At 43.9% G+C, this 16033-nt stretch overlaps 1 protein-coding gene across 4 annotated transcripts in view; it reads right to left on the reverse strand.

Annotated features, from left to right (window-relative positions):
• LOC127443608 (complement C3-like) overlaps positions 1-16033 on the reverse strand; it is a 69899-nt gene that overhangs the window by 11584 nt on the left and 42282 nt on the right. Inside the window, exons 26-33 of one of the 4 annotated variants that reach the window (XM_051702296.1) lie at positions 15350-15445; positions 15069-15225; positions 13767-13930; positions 13389-13547; positions 8367-8426; positions 7493-7583; positions 7341-7389; positions 7105-7195 (exon numbers count right to left, since the gene is read on the reverse strand). In XM_051702296.1, coding sequence (XP_051558256.1) covers positions 7105-7195; positions 7341-7389; positions 7493-7583; positions 8367-8426; positions 13389-13547; positions 13767-13930; positions 15069-15225; positions 15350-15445 — 867 coding nt within the window. Of the gene's footprint in view, positions 1-7104; positions 7196-7340; positions 7390-7489; positions 7584-8366; positions 8430-13388; positions 13548-13766; positions 13931-15068; positions 15226-15349; positions 15446-16033 lie in introns of all 4 variants that reach the window. The other 3 variants (XM_051702294.1, XM_051702295.1, XM_051702293.1) reach the window with 3 other exon arrangements.

Below are 16033 nucleotides of genomic sequence, written 5' to 3' on the forward strand. Positions count from 1 at the left end.
GTGACAAAGAGGAGGAGACACACACTTACTCTATTTCTGTGGAATGATAAAATTATGAAACAAAATCTTGAAGGTTCTGCTTCATGAGAAACAAGGGCTTGTGGGTTTAATCAGATCATTAAAATAACGTGTGAAAGTGAAGAAATTAGGACAGAAATATTTTACTACTGTATAATATAATAAAATATTATATAAATATAATAATATATGTATATATATATATATATATATATATATATATATATATATATATATATATATATATATATATAAATAAAAAAATGTATAATGTAAAACTAACCAAAACTAGAGACATATTTTAAGTATTTAGAAATATTTATATATTTAAAACATCATTTTTCATGCCATTCTTAAGTTTTTAAAGCCTTAAAAGGAAATCACATACAGTATGCCTATTTTATTATTTAATTTATATATTTGAATTTAAATATGTAAAAATGACATCTTAAGATGTATGAAGTACACATGCAGAAAAAGCACACCTTAAGAAATATGACAATTATATCACAATTAATTGTGAAAGCCCTTAAAGAGACAATTACTCGTCATAATCACAATTATTTTTTGACAATTAATCGTTTGCCAAATTTCATAATCGTGACAGCCCTACTATTATCATCATTATTTAGAATAATAAGTATTAGTATTATTACAATTATTATTACTACATATAATCAATATAAAAAAACCAGTGTACTGAATATCAGCACACAGTTATTAAGCTGTAGCAGTCTTGTGCCACAGGTAATCAAAAACATTTTTTTCATTGTTTTAATTTATAGTGTGATTTATTCTGTGAAGTTGTGCAGCATTTTATTTGGCAAAAATAAAAATTAAAAATAAAATAAAATAAAAAAAGGCTATTTATTTGTTGAAATTGTATTATTATTATTTTATGTAATTAAAGCTTAATGTATTAATTTGATTAAACACTGTTTTTGATGATAATATTTAATTAAAACATAAAACATGGAGTCCAGAAAAAATAAAATGGAAAATGCAGAATTTGCAGCAGCAAGACTTTATGCAATTCTTTTGATCAAATCATTTTCTGTGTGATTTCATCGGTAATCTGAGGCTATTTATTTGTTGAAGTATCGATTTAGTATTGCTATTGAGGTACAAGGGCTGGTATCCTACCGAAGCCAAAATTTTGGTATTGGAGCAACCCTATTGGTGTGTCAAATTATGTTCCCTATCTGTCACTCACTCGACGTTGTGTCGATGTAGTGACACTAGGGGTCACCCTTGAGAACCCGAGACACCTCTGGTCTTTGATAAAAGGCCAATGAAAATTGGCGAGTGGTATTTGCATGCCACTGCCCCGGACATACAGGTATAAAAGGAGCTGGTATGCAACCACTCATGGAGATTTTCTCTTCAGAGCCGAACGGTCATGCTCACTGAGCTGAATTCTACTGTTCATTCACTTCTGCTGGATCTGACGGCGCATTTCAGCGGCTTCTCCCTCCTCTGGTGCACTGCAGAGAACGCCCCTGGGAGCTTCGGTAGAAAACAAAGAGAGTATATTTTCTGAAAGAGCTTTTCCCTCTAAAAGAGTGGCACACACGGAATGTCTTTTTAAAGACAAGTCTTTTTAAAGATGACTTTCCGATTGTGTGCTATTCCTGGTTGTGGTCGTTATCTCTCAACTTCGGATGGCCATGATCACTGTCTTTCGTGTCTGGGCGCGTCCCACATGGAGGCAGCGTTTGTGGATGGTTCACGTTCTTATTTGGAGAACATGACCATGGCAGCGTTGCGGTACCCCAGCGGCTTCCCACCTCGGTCCTTCTGCCTACAGGTATGAGGCCAGCGCAGCTAGCACTGGGGGCGATTTGGGGACCCCAATGGGATCGCCTCCGCCGGGTATCTCCCCACGGACCTCCCATTCCCCAGCATGCTCGTCTGCCCCAGTCGGGCTTCTGGATGAGTTCACTGGCTCGTCTCACGGCGAGTCTGGCTTCTTGTTCGGAGCCCGTGAAAATGATGAGCTCTCGAGTGCAGCAAAGGAGAGTGGGCTTGTCCAGTCGGATGCAGAAGCCTCAGCTGGGCTCCCCCCCTCGGGGACGATTGCCCAGTCACAGGCTGATGCCGAAATGACGGACATGCTTTCCCAGGTGGCCGCGAGCGTTGGGTTAGAATGGAACCCTCCGCTCTCCCCTGAACCCTCGCGGCTTGAAGATTGGTTCCAGGAGTGCCAACTTTGGCTCAACCTGATCAAGATGGGTGAGGCCGACAGGACACGGTTTCTTGCTGCCCCCATTTCCCAGGCTGGCCTATTCGGCAACACCGTTGAGGACTTTGCCCAGCAGTTCTCGGTGGTGAAGCAGCAGACAGAGGCTATCCGGCTCGTCACCAAGGGCGTCCCCCTGCGGTGACTGCACCGGCTCTGCTGCCGCCCGCCCCTTTGGCCCGGCCCCGGCGTGAAGCCCACCGCAGGAAGCAAATGCCATCCGTCTCACAGCCGGCGCCTAAGAACCTGCAGAGGTCATCAAAGCACCCCTTAGACGGGTGATCCAAGGACGAAGGAACCCACTCACTTGGAGCTGGTAAAAAGACTACTCCATCCCCCGGTGGAGGGCTGGGTGGAAAATCTTTTGTTGCCTTTTTGTTTGATTTCACTGCATGCCCAAGTGGCTGTGGTACCCAACAGTTCAGCAAAAGAGTGGCTTCCTTCCTCCCTGGGTCACATACCCGGTGTGCACGGTCGTCATCACGACTACCGTCCACGGATTTTTTCTTGCAGGATTGGCACTCCAGCGGTGGTCCTTCCACCCCTGAGCGCCCAGCTGTGGCACACAACTGCCCCGATGTGGCAGTCTCCACGGGTTATGAGGACAGGCCTCTTCCTCCCCCGTCCCAGGCTGTTCCGGGGGTGATCACAAGGAGCCAGGTAAGTGCTTCGATGTCCCTAGATTCAGCACGGCCACGACATGGTGTGGCACCTTAAGCTCCGCCCTGCCGCGAGGCCCCACCTGCCGGTACATCCGACGACGTTGTCCCCTTGGTCCCCCTTGCGCGGAACTTGGATGCATGGCTTACGCTTTCCAATCCATCATGATGGCTGATCCAGACTGTCCGACTTGGCTACGTGAATCAGTTCGCCAGGAGCCCGCCCAGGTTCAGCGGTATTCACTTCACCTTGGTCAAGAACGAAAACGCTGCAACCTTGCATGCTAAGATTGCTACCCTCCTACAGAAGGGCGCGATAGAACCTGTCCCTCCAGCTGAGATGAAGAAGGAGATTTACAGCCCCTACTTCATCATACCGAAAAAAGGCAGTGGGTTTTGGCCAATCTTGGACCTGCGAGTACTGAACCGGGCCCTACACAGACGCCCGTTCAAGATGCTGATGCAAAGACGCATTCTGGCTAGCGTCCGGCATCAAGATTGGTTCGCGGTGGTAAATCTGAAGGACGCGTACTTCCACGTCTCGATCCTTCCTCGACACAGACCCTTCCTGCAGTTTGCATTCGAGGGTCAGGCGTATCAGTGCAAAGTCCTCCCTTTCGGCCTGTCCCTGTCTCCTCGCGTCTTCACGGAGGCTGCCCTTGCCCCGTTAAGGGAGGTGGGCATTCACATTTTCAACTATCTCAATGACTAATCCTAGCTCACTCTCGAGACATGTTGTGCGCACACAGGGACTTGGTGCTCTCACACCTCAGCCGACTAGGACTTGGGATCAACTGGGAAAAGAGCAAGCTCCTCCCGGTTCAGAGCATCTCTTTTCTCGGTTTGGAGCTGGACTCAGTCTCTTTGACGGCGCGCCTTACGAACAGGCGCCCAGTCGTGCTGGCCAGTTTGAAGGCATTCAAACAGAAAACAGCGGTTCCACTGAAACTTTTTCAGAGGCTCCTGAGGCATATGGCATCCTCGGCGGTAGCCACCCCACTCGGGTTGATGCATATGAGACCACTGGCTTCAGAATCGAGGTCCGAGATGGGTATGGCACCACGGGACACATCGTGTGGTCATCACGCCAGTCTGTCACTGTCTTTTCAGTCCTTGGACCGACCTCTCGTTTCTGCGGGCAGGTGTTCCTCTAGAACTGGTCTCCAGGTATGTCGTGGTCATGACTGATGCCTCCAAAATGGGCTGGGGCACTGTTTGCAATGGGCACACAGCAGCCAGCCTGTGGACATCAACATCAACTGCCTCGAGTTGCTGGAAATTCTGCTCACCCTGCGGAGGTTTCAGCCGTTGATCCAGGGCAAGCACATGCTAGTTCGGACAGACAACATGACAACGGTAGCATATGTCAACCGCGAAGGTGGTCTGCACTCTTGTTGTATTTCACAACTCGCCCGCCGTCTCCTCCTCTGGAGTCAGCAGCACTTCAAGTCGCTGTGAGCCACTCACATCCCAGGCAACCTCAACACTATAGCAGACGCGCTGTCACGGCAGGTTACACTCAGGGGAGAGTGGAGACTCCACCCTCAGGTGGTCCAGCTGATTTGGAGTCGATTCAGACGGGCATAGGTGGACCTGTTCGCCTCCCAAGAATCCTCCCACTGTCCGCTCTGCTACGCCCTCACCAAGGCTCCCCTCGGCATAGACGCACTGGCACACAGCTGGCCACCTGGCCTGTGCAAATATGCGTTTCCCCCAGTGAGCCTACTTGCACAGACCCTGTGCAAGGTCAGGGAGGACAAGGAGCAGGTCATCCTGGTAGCACCCTACTGGCCCACCCAGATGTGGTTCTCTGACCTCACGCTCCTCGCGACTGCCCCCCGGCGAATTCCCCTGAGGAACGACCTTTCTCAGGGACGGGGCACCCTATGGCACCCATGACCAGACCTCTGGAATCTCCATGTCTGGCCCCTGGATGGGACCCCTGTGGTGGTGGACATGATCACTCAGGCTAGGGCCCCCTCTACGAGGCACCTGTATGCCTTTAAGTGGCATCTGTTCGCTAAGTGGTGTTCTTCCCGGCAGGAAGACCCCCAGAGATGCGCAGTTGGATCAGTGCATTCCTTCCTGCAGGAGAGGTTGGAAGGGAGGCTGTCTCCTTCCACCTTGAAGGTGTACGTTGCCGCCATAGCAGCACACCATGACGCAGTCGACGGTAAGTCCTTAGGGAAGCATGACCCGATCATCAGTTCCTCAGGAGGCTGAACCCCTCCAGACCGCACCTTGTTCCCTCATGGGACCTCTCTGTAGTTCTTCAGGGTCTTCAGAGAGCCCCCTTTGAGCCTTTGCAGTTAGCCGAGCTTAAGGCACTCTCCTTGAAGACTGCCCTCTTGACTGCGCTCACTTCCATCAAGAGGGTAGGAGACCTGCAAGTGTTCTCTGTCAGCGAAATGTGCCCGGAGTTTGGCCCGGGTTACTCTCACATGATCCTGAGACCCCGACCGGGCTATGTGCCCAAGGTCCCCACCACCCCTTTTAGGGACCAGGTGGTGAACCTGCAAGCGCTGCCCCAGGAGGAGGCAGACACAGCCCTGTCATTGCTGTGTCCGGTGTGTGCTTTACACATCTATTTGGATCGCACGCAGAGCTTTAGGATCTCTGAGCAGCTCTTTGTCTGCTTTGGTGCACAGCAGAAAGGAAGCGCTGTCTCCAAGCAGAGAATCACCCACTGGCTCATTGTCACCATAACTATGGCATATCACTCCCAGGGCATGCCGCCCCCGGTAGGGCTATGAGCCCATTCTACCAGGGGTGTAGCAGCTTCCTGGGCCCTGGCCAGGGGTGCCACTCTAACAGACATTTTCAGAGTAGCAGGCTGGGTAACACCCAACACCTTCGCAAGGTTCTACAACCTCCGGGTGGAACCGGTTTCATCCCAGGTAGTGGCACGCAATACAAGCGGATAAGCCCGGGATAGCTGGCCGGGTGTATCGTTTGCACATAGCGCCTTCCACCTCCTTTTGAGCTGAAGACGTGCACCATTAATTCCCAGTAGTGTTCACAAGCTTTGTTCCCTGGTTGACTTCCTCCGAGCCCTGTGGCAGTCGAGTTTTCGGAGAGACTCAATGCCGACCCAGTACACATGCTAACTAAGAGTCCTGTTCTGGGGTAGGTGCTCCGCATGTGGCGGTTCCCTGTAAGGCTAACCCCATGCGATATATATCTCCTGCTAATTCATTTCCCTGTTGGCAAACTGCATCTTCCTTGGTCTATTGGTCTTCCCAGTCTCCATGTTTGTAGTAACTCCACCCGTTGGGTAGGATCTACCTTGCAGACTCTCCATATGGTTGGAAAGACCATGTAATGTATTTTTCCACTTAAAAATACCCCCCCCCCCCCTTTGGGCGAGGTGTGGTCTCCACAGTGTCTTCCCCTTGGGAGGGACACCCCCCGACTAGACCTGGTGGCCCAGTTGGATAATCCCCCTTCTTTTTTAGGGAGTGGAAAAAGAGAAGGGGAAAAGAGGCCACGACTGGGTTAAGCCTGTCTCTATCTTTTGGGTAGTCGACTTGTCCCCAAAAAGGGCTGTTCGACACTCATAACTATGTTGGGGGAGGTTACGTGTCGACCTGGTGTGCTGGCTATGAGGCACACAGTAGTCTGCCCACCACACACCGCCAGTTCACGTAACACATTTCAGCCAATTGTGGCGTTTCATATAGGGACCCCTAGTGTCACTACATCAACACAACGTCGAGTGAGTGACAGATAGGGAATGTCATGGTTACTTGTGTAACCTCCATTCTCTGATGGAGGGAACGAGACGTTGTGTCCCTCCTGCCACAACACTGAACTACCCGCTGAAATGGCCGGACCTTATATCGGCTCCTCAGCATAAAACCTGAATGAGTGGTTGCATACCAGCTCCTTTTATACCTGTATGTCTGGGGGAGTGGCATGCAAATACCATTCGCCAATTTTCATTGGCCTTTTATCAAAGACCAGAGGTGTCTCGGGCTCTCAAGAGTGACCCCTAGTGTCACTACATCAACACAACTTCTCGTTCCCTCCATCAGGGAATGGAGGTTACACAAGTAACCATGACATTTTACAAGTACAAATATTCCATGTAATCTCTCATGTAATGATGTCATAAAAATACAAGAATTAGAAAAATTTTTGTAGTTTTAGATGATGTTGAAGAATGGCATCAGTGTATCATCACAACACCTCTGTAAGATCTCTTTCGTCCACTTTATATCCCGTCAGTATGCCGATTTCCAAAATAGTCATGGTGGCATCATTTGTTTGGCTTTTGTATCTGTGAAAATAATTTATATCTATATCAAATGTTATACTTTGAGTACTCATCCCATGGCTGTGTCTTTTCATTTACTGAGAGACAAAACAACTAAAAATACAGTGTTTTATTCACAAAGCAAGAAACCAGTTATATTTTCACTTACAAGATGTCCATTGTGAGCCTGTAACTTTCAAAGCCTCCTAAGTAATGTCCTGCATGGAAGTAAAAAAAATATTGAAATGCAACATATGAAGAGATACATTGGGAGATTAGGACTACATTTATGAAAATGTAACATTTCTTTGTCAATACTACCATTGCGTTCTGGTTCCATTTTAACACTTAGATGAAATAATTTACAGTCCTTTTCCTTTATATCAGGCTTGGCATAGTACAGGTTCAGCACCTAATAAAGACCCATAACACTTGGGTTAGATGTTACGACATTTTCAAGGGGCTAAAATCATTTTTATTTCATTTTTCTTCACTAGGAACTTTACTACATAGTTGTTTTGTGCCAAAAACTGTGACAATTAAATTTTTTCATGACATTTTCAGCCCTGGAATCCTCTCTTTCCACCCTCTCTGACCCATAGAAGTCTTAAAAGAAGAGCAGAAAAATTTAAATTTGCATGTGAAATGAGCAACATTGCGAGTTTGCTGCTGAATCCAATAGTTTTTTAACTGCCCTATTATTTATTAACAGCCTGTTTGCAAAGCTGCATTGCTTTTTTACAGAATCATAAAACAATCTGTGCTGAAATGGGCCGCTCAAACTGTTAAGATCAGACTGAATTTATATGGGATCTTGATAAAAAAATAAACTTCCGCAGTTTTATCTAAAATTGAAATTCTTCAGAAGCATATGCAGTGCACCAGGTGCTAAACACACCCAGAAACAGCACAAGGTTTGACAGACTTTCCCATATATTATTGTTACTTCTGGTGTTTAGGAGTAACAGTATCCAGGGCTGTTGAGGAGGCAGTTTGTTTACCCCCGCAGTGGTTAAGGGCAAACCAACGCCGGGGACTGGTGATGTATGGTGGTTAGGTGGGGGTAACTCTTTTACTAATTACAGTAGTAAATTGCTCTCTTGTATCTCAAAAGATCACTGTAAATTTGATTCCTCACAATGTGACCCCTTTGATCTTGCTCTTGATGACTGTGTTAATGCTCATGAATACTCACTGAGAGAGTGGCTGTTCCAGTTCCTCTAGCAGTTACATTGAAGTTATATCCTAGCTCGATCTGCTTAGTGAACAGACAGATTTGATTAGTTGATATCATCAGAATAATTAAAATCGATAATGACACAGAAGTGCTACATTTTCAGGAGACGTGAATACTTTAGTAACCAAAAGTAACAATATTGACGTGGACAATTTTGATGGATGACGAACAGCAAAGGAATACAATTTTGCTCTGTTCCTCACATAAATCTATCATATGTCTTCAGAAGACTTGAAAAAAGAAGTGATATGGACCATTTTATAATACTTTAATGATGATTTTTTTGTCTTGTTAGAGCTTGACAGCCCCAAACCACATTCACTTTTATTATATGGGAAAGGGTGTTCAGGATCTTTTTGTTTCAAGGAAGAAAGTATGGTCACACAGGTTTGTAATTATACAAGGGTTTTCTTGGTTGAACATGGAGCAGTTTGTCTACCCATTGAATAACTGATGTCAGTTTAAAAAAATGTTATTTTGTAATGCAATAAAATGGAACAGTCTGGTTCCGGAAGTAAAAAATCCCATGCATTTTCACATAGACTAACTGATTTTTAACAATAACTTTTAAACCTTTAAAGACAGACTTACCTTGCACTGATCTGAGGTTGTTAGTCAAAGGTATATGATTCTGTTAAAGTCATCAGTCTGCGTTATTTAAACTTCATTTTTTTAAGATCGTATTTGATTGCAGAATCTCTGCACCCACCTACTCCAATAATACACTGGGAACGACGCAACTAAGTCGGTCTCCCTGCAACCATAAACTACTTAAATATTTGTATATTTTAGAATATTTTGCAATAAATGTAACATATTTTGTTTATATACTTTGTGGGGAGCCAGCCTTTCAACCCTGGCAGCTGTAATTGGCAGAGCAGAGACACCTGATTGGAGACACCTGAAGCCAATCACTGTCATCAAGAGAGAAGCATTTAAGAAGCACGAGAAGCCACAGAAGGTGGGCCATGATCTCCAAGAGGAATGCTCATGTGTGTTCTCTCTTATAATTACAGAGACTGACCGTACAGGCGTCCCTAGCCTTCCTCCTCCCACTCTCCTCCCCTTCACACTCACTACCTTCAATAAAGAACCCTTTTTTGGGTATACAGCATACCTGTTTGTCTTGTGTATCATTCGAAACCACCCCACACTGGTGGAGAATGCGGGCAATGTCGGTGTCGAGGCCAGACAAACTCACTCACAATTGTTCTGCTCTTTCACCCACAGAAAGTACCCTCTCCCCTGAAATGGAGGATATTATATGGCACCTGGCAAAGGTTATCCTCAGAATGCAGCTGATATCTGAACAGCTGGCCACAGGCCTGGATTGGATGGAGCGTGAGCTCTGTAAGCAAAGAATGCTGGGCACACAGCCTTACCGGACACTCGTGTGTCAGCCAACAACATACTGACAAAGTTCACAGAGCAAGATGATGTGGAGGCGTATTTGCACACCTTCGAGGTTGTGGCTGTGCATGAGGATTGAGACCCAGAGGAAATTACACTCATTCGTTTTTAACTGGAGAGGCGCAGCACGCCTATTACTCTCTCTCTCCTGGTATTGGGCCTCATTTAGTCAGACAGAAGACAAAGGCAGGCCTAACAAAGTCGTAAAACCTAACTCAGGCCCTGACATAAGTCGTAAATCTTACTGATAAAAACCGCGCCAAAATCAAACAAAGGGAGTCCAAAACAGACTACAAATCCCATGAAGCCTTGCTCACTAAAGGATCGAACTCTCAACTCCTATTGGATGAGGCACACAACAGAACGTCCCTCAACCATGACATCATCAGGAGTAGAAATACCTCTGAAATGCTTCCGGGATTTGCTTCCAGCAACTTTGCTCGCTGTGTATAGACGTAGCTCATCGCTGCTCTCAGGTGCAGTCTCGTGGCACAAGGAAGTAACGTCCAACCTGAAACCGTGGCCATACAATCTCCACCTCACTAGACGAGTTGAGAGTACTCTGTGTTCAACCGAACACTCTAACGGATCCGAAGGAGACCGCCAAGCAATCCTCATCTTCATCCGTTTGCCTGCAGAAGTGAAGAGATTAAAGATTTCTCTTCCATCTTCAATCAAGTCGACGTTTCTGATTTCACCGCCAGCCCGCCGAGAATCAGCAGCCGCACCGCCCGCCAACAGAGCGAGGAAACGGCCTCCCATCATCACCCAAGCCTCGAGGAACCGAGTCTTAAAGGACAGATGAACACACATTCTACCTGCATCCTCATGCAATTCAAGTAAGAGGTTTACGTCTGGGCAGAGATAGAATATTATAGTGTGTTATTCTTGTGTTTCAAGGTTTTTGCTTGTACAGTTTACAGACCGCCATGTCTGCTCATTATTAATACTCAGGGTATTAATTATCATGAATTTGATTTGCTGTATTGTGGTCCAACCAAATTGGACTGTTGTGCATTTTCGCCATCGCGGGTGAGACCGGCAAACTGAGTTTATCCATTAAAGAATCAAAGAACGCGGGACTGTTTACGAGCCATCTCTGAGTGATAAACTAACAGCTGCTTTCTCTCCCACGATCGCGAATTCGGCTTTGGGGCCTTCACTTAATTCTCTCTGTCTCTCTCTTGTACTAACCACACACACACACGCGACCCCTCACAAACATTCTGGCATACATTTTTGGCTAGTAGATAGCTTCGTGATAAAGTTCAGCTTTGTCCCTAAGCTACCATTGACTGGTTTCTCACCGCCCACATTCGCGGTAATATTCCCTGGCCGGAAGTCTCGCGTGACATACGAGAGTCACGTCCGCCATTTTGTGCGTGTCCCTCCTTACACACACACACACACACACACACACTCTCACACACACACCCTCATGTGTTATAGGATTATTTTGATTTCCATATCTAATCATATCACTGTTTAGTTTGTAGTTGTAAGTCGGAAGTTTATTGACTGCATTGTAGTAATTATTAATTGATATTACTGCATAAATAAACTTTGTTATATTACTGAGAGAAGTGTTTTGGTTTGTTTTGCATACGCCTGTGTCATGCTGACGGGATGTCAGTGCTCGGATTCAAGCCTTCATTCATTGTTTTTTTTCCCGAATATCGATATTCCTCAGATGTCAATTTTCCTAAGAAAACAATTTAATATTGAGACTGTTATGCTATCTGGTTATTAGTCCCTGATTCCAGGGTGGTGCCCCGTCAATGTTAATCCTTATTAATATTCTATTGATTTTTGATAATTGATAATTATCTTTGATGATTGTTGAATTTGAATGATCAATAAGCTGGTGTTAATTTTAATTAATGTTCTATTGATTTTAATAATTAATAATTATCTTTGATAATTATTAATTATTGCTAATAACCAAACCCGCTCCTAAACATAGCGCACTATATTTACTGGAGACCCATATGAGGTTTTAATGAGTTAGATTAAACTAATTAATTTAAATATTAATTAATAACTAAATAAATAATTATTAATTATTTCTGATAGTAACACTGATCTAAACAACCAGTAAAGCCCTACACTGGGGTGGCAGACTATGACACTCTGAAGGCTGAGATATTGGCCCATGTGGGGCTTTTCCCGGTATGTGCAGCCCAGCGTTTCCATGAGTGGACAGACGATACTCGTGGTTCTGTCTGCGTTCAGGCTACACAGCTGTCCCGTTTGGCCCATCTATGGTTGCTTCTCAGTCAGCACTCTGTCCGCACTCTGCCTCGGGCACAGTGGAAAGCAGTGGGGATGAGAAATCCAGAGAATCTTGGAGCTTGGAGGGCTTGGAGCTGTTCTGTCACAAAACTTCCAGGGAGAAGAACATGCAATTGTTTACATCAATCAGAAGCTGACCCTGGCAGAGTTTCGCTATGCGGCCGTGGAGAGGGAGGCCCTAGCGATCAAGTGGGCAGTCCTGGAGTTGTGATATTAGCTTCTGGGATGAAGTTTCACCCTGGTTACCAACCATGCACCTCTCCAATGGATAGCCTGGGCCAAGGATACAAATGTCAGAGTAAAACGGTGATTCTTACTGCTCCAGGACTTCTACTTCTCTGTGAAGCATCGAGCCAGTACAGCCAATGGAAATGCGGATGGTCTGTCATGCATGTTCCACAATGAGTCACCTTTGGTGAGTGAAAACCCTTCCCCCTCTCCCACCATCATGGGGGGGATGGCGAGCCAGCTATGTGCTTGTCAGCATCACCCCTTGCAACCGTAATTAACAGAGCAGAGACTCCTGATTGGGAGCACCTGAAGCCAATCACTGTCATCAAAATAGAGAATCATTTAAGAAGCATGAGAAGCCAAAGAAGAGGGCAAGATCTCCAAGAGGAAAGCTCATGTGTGTTCTCTTTTATCATTGCAGAGACCGACTGACTACTCTTGCTGTGTGCTCCACTCTGCTTGCACCTCTTTTCAACACTCATAGCCCAAGTTCCAGTCTCCAACACAGGTGTTCCCAGCCTTCCTCCTCTGAAACCAGGACTCACACTCGCCACCACCAATCCTTACACTCTCCTCACCTTTACCCTCTCTACCTTCAATAAAGAACCCTTTCTTTGGGTATACAGCATACCTGTTTGTTTTTTCCTCATTCGACACCACCCCACAACTTATAATCAACAATCTAAAATCAACAGTTTGATATATTCTCATCGGTTATTATTTAATTACATCATTCGATATGCTTCATTGTAGTTGTGCCCTGGTGAAAGGTAAGTACACAGTCTTGTACCTTTGTCTTTTTGTCCAATTTTCAAATGCTTTTTTTGCCTCAAAACAAAGTTTGTAATGTTGTAATTCACCTCAGAACTGGTTGGCTTGGTTCATGGCTCTTTTATGCAGGATTTTATGAAAAGTTTATGCAAAAAATGAATGGAAAAAATACTTCTGGAACCCAGAAGGCTGTAAAAGCGGGTGGGCGCTGTTGCGCTCTATAAAAACACCAGCATTAGTTCTGTTTAACTTTTTTTTTTTTTTCAGACTACTCACCATCTCTGTCCGTGTGACATGTGCAGTTTCTTTTTTGAACAACCATCTGACTGGTCTGATTCTTCCTTGATAAGACAGATCCACTTCCAAATCCATGTCTTGTTGGTCTTTCATCTGTGTATAATATTCTGCCACTGCCTGAAATACCATCATGGTCGCCTAGACCAGACAGGAGTATAAGTGAATTTACAACGTCCAAATCTTGAATTGCTTCAACAAATGTATTTTTTTCATCATTTAAATTTAAAGGTGCACTCAGGACTTTTTTGTTTATGTCATGCTAGCCATTATGGCAGTCATCTTGAACTTATTTGCACAAGCTCAGAAAAGCATTCAAAGAATGTAATTCTATATTAAAATGAAAAGGTTTTAGTGTACCTGTGTGGTTGCAGAACTGCCATACACAGACTGTTGTCTGGTCAGCCAGTGCACGGCCTCTCTGGCACTGTCGTACTCTTTTGCCCTCACAAGCGCGAGCACTGCATAGGCTGTAGCCTCTAGAGAGTGATAATGTTGTCCAGGGACAATCCAAGCAGTTCCAGCTGTTTAAAAGACAAAATGCTCACACTTCTAGGGCAAAAGATCTACTTTTGCATGATATTATTATAGTAAGATCCACCACGCACAATGCAAGTCCTTATGAACAGAGCCGATATTTTAATACAAATACAAATACCCCCCCATTTAATATTATTAAACATATAATGTGATTTTTAAGATGTAAATAATGATTGATTATGATAGATAAGATGCAATTACCAATGTGCGGCACCATGTTGTTTACATTGCAATGCTGCATGGGATTATGAGTCATATCACAGACGGTTCTAAAAAACTAGCCCTTCCATTTTGTTGCACTGGACGTTTTGAGAATGAGTGATGGGAGAACTGGGAGAAGGCTCAAGTGAACTATTTGATTCATTCATTGTCTGATGTAAAAAAATAAAATAAACGGCTCCACATGGCTGCATAAAACAGCAAGCTCAGATGGTAATGGCTTTTTAACTTTTATTTTGTGAGTATTTCAATGTTTGTACCACAGACATAAAGAGATTGTGATGTTGAAAATACTATTTGAGCAGCTGTTTCATTATGACACTGCTTCAGACGTTCTCTCCTGGTATCAGCAGCGCAAATGCAGATTACACCAGTTTGATCGCACGACTCTGAGCCCAGCCTAGTGTAATCTCACCTGATTGATCATACTTTTGAGGAGGTTAAGCGCTCAAATACAAGACTGACAACTGTATTCTTCTGCTGAGAGAACATGGCCGATGAGGGGAAAACTATCCAAAATGCTTTGAAACCTGCAGACTTTCAAGACTGAGACATCGATATGGTATCCATTAAGGCTGCACGATTAATTGAATAAAGAATCATATCACAATATTTACACTTCATATCGCAGATACTTGATCGAGTGACGCCTTCTAGCAGGTGCGTGCGGCATATGCTGAGCAGCGGAGCAACACACCTTGTCACTGAGCCGGAGTCGTCCATCTGGCATAATTATTCAGTTCAAATTGTCTAGACATTCCTGTGTTTTTGCGTCAACCAGCACATCACGAAAGTACTACAAAACTTTAACCCTTTATATTTTTCGCTTTAGCTTTTTTAATTGAATTTTTAATAATGTGTAAAACATTATGACTTGTTGGATGTGGTTATAATGCTACTGACCTTCCTCTTTGGTTGAATGCTTCATCAGCAGCTCTTTTTTGAGTTTTTCTGCATTAGCCATGGCGTAGGATGTCATAGCAACAGCATAAGGATTGGTCAGTTTTGGAAGTCTACCTTCCAAATAGTCAACTGCCTTCTTCATACTGTTCTGAAGATACTATAAAAGTGTAAGAGGTTCAAACCAAGAATTAAAGATCTTACGACAGCACAGTACAAGCAGTAATTGGATAGAAATCTGTTTACTCCTAATTTAGCTCCTTTACAAAGAAAAAAAAACTTACAATAACAGATGTGGAACAAATCTTGCTACCCTCTTGCATGGCAATCAAGACAAATGCAGTAAGAGAAGCATCAGCATCTTTGCCCTGTAAACCACCCTGAAATAAAAGCACAAATAAACGGTCACAAAAACACTAGATTATATGACCTCCAAAAACTCATACTCTTCAAGTATTAGTGCAAGACAAGTTTATAAATAATGGTCATTTAAAGTGATTTTCATAGACATGTAAACAAGAAAAAAATGAAGAAAGTAAAAGTCCATTTTAAAATCATTTACGATTATAAAAATAAGGAAATAAAAAGAAATTAAACAATTATAACATTAAAAAGGAATCAGTAACAAGCAACACAGGGCACATTCCATGAATGCACAGGTAAACAGATGTTTTTAGTCTGGACTTGAATGTGAAATAAATGTAAAATAAAAGATCACATGTAATATTTATTTTGACCTTTTTTTTTAAACAAACTTAAAATATTTACAATTTTTAAAACTATCCTCACAGTTATTAAATAAAAATGATCCTCACATAAGCAGTATACTGTATTTTAGTTAAAGGATTTAACTAATTTCAAATAATTATAATGTAGGAACCAAACTGACTTGTGCTTAAACATACTATGTCTCAATTCTAAAGGTATTAGTACCAAATATGTGTTAAAGTAATATTATTCCTTTAAAG

The sequence above is a fragment of the Myxocyprinus asiaticus genome, chromosome 7 (genome assembly GCF_019703515.2).
Source record: "Myxocyprinus asiaticus isolate MX2 ecotype Aquarium Trade chromosome 7, UBuf_Myxa_2, whole genome shotgun sequence".
Classification (NCBI taxonomy): domain Eukaryota; kingdom Metazoa; phylum Chordata; class Actinopteri; order Cypriniformes; family Catostomidae; genus Myxocyprinus; species Myxocyprinus asiaticus.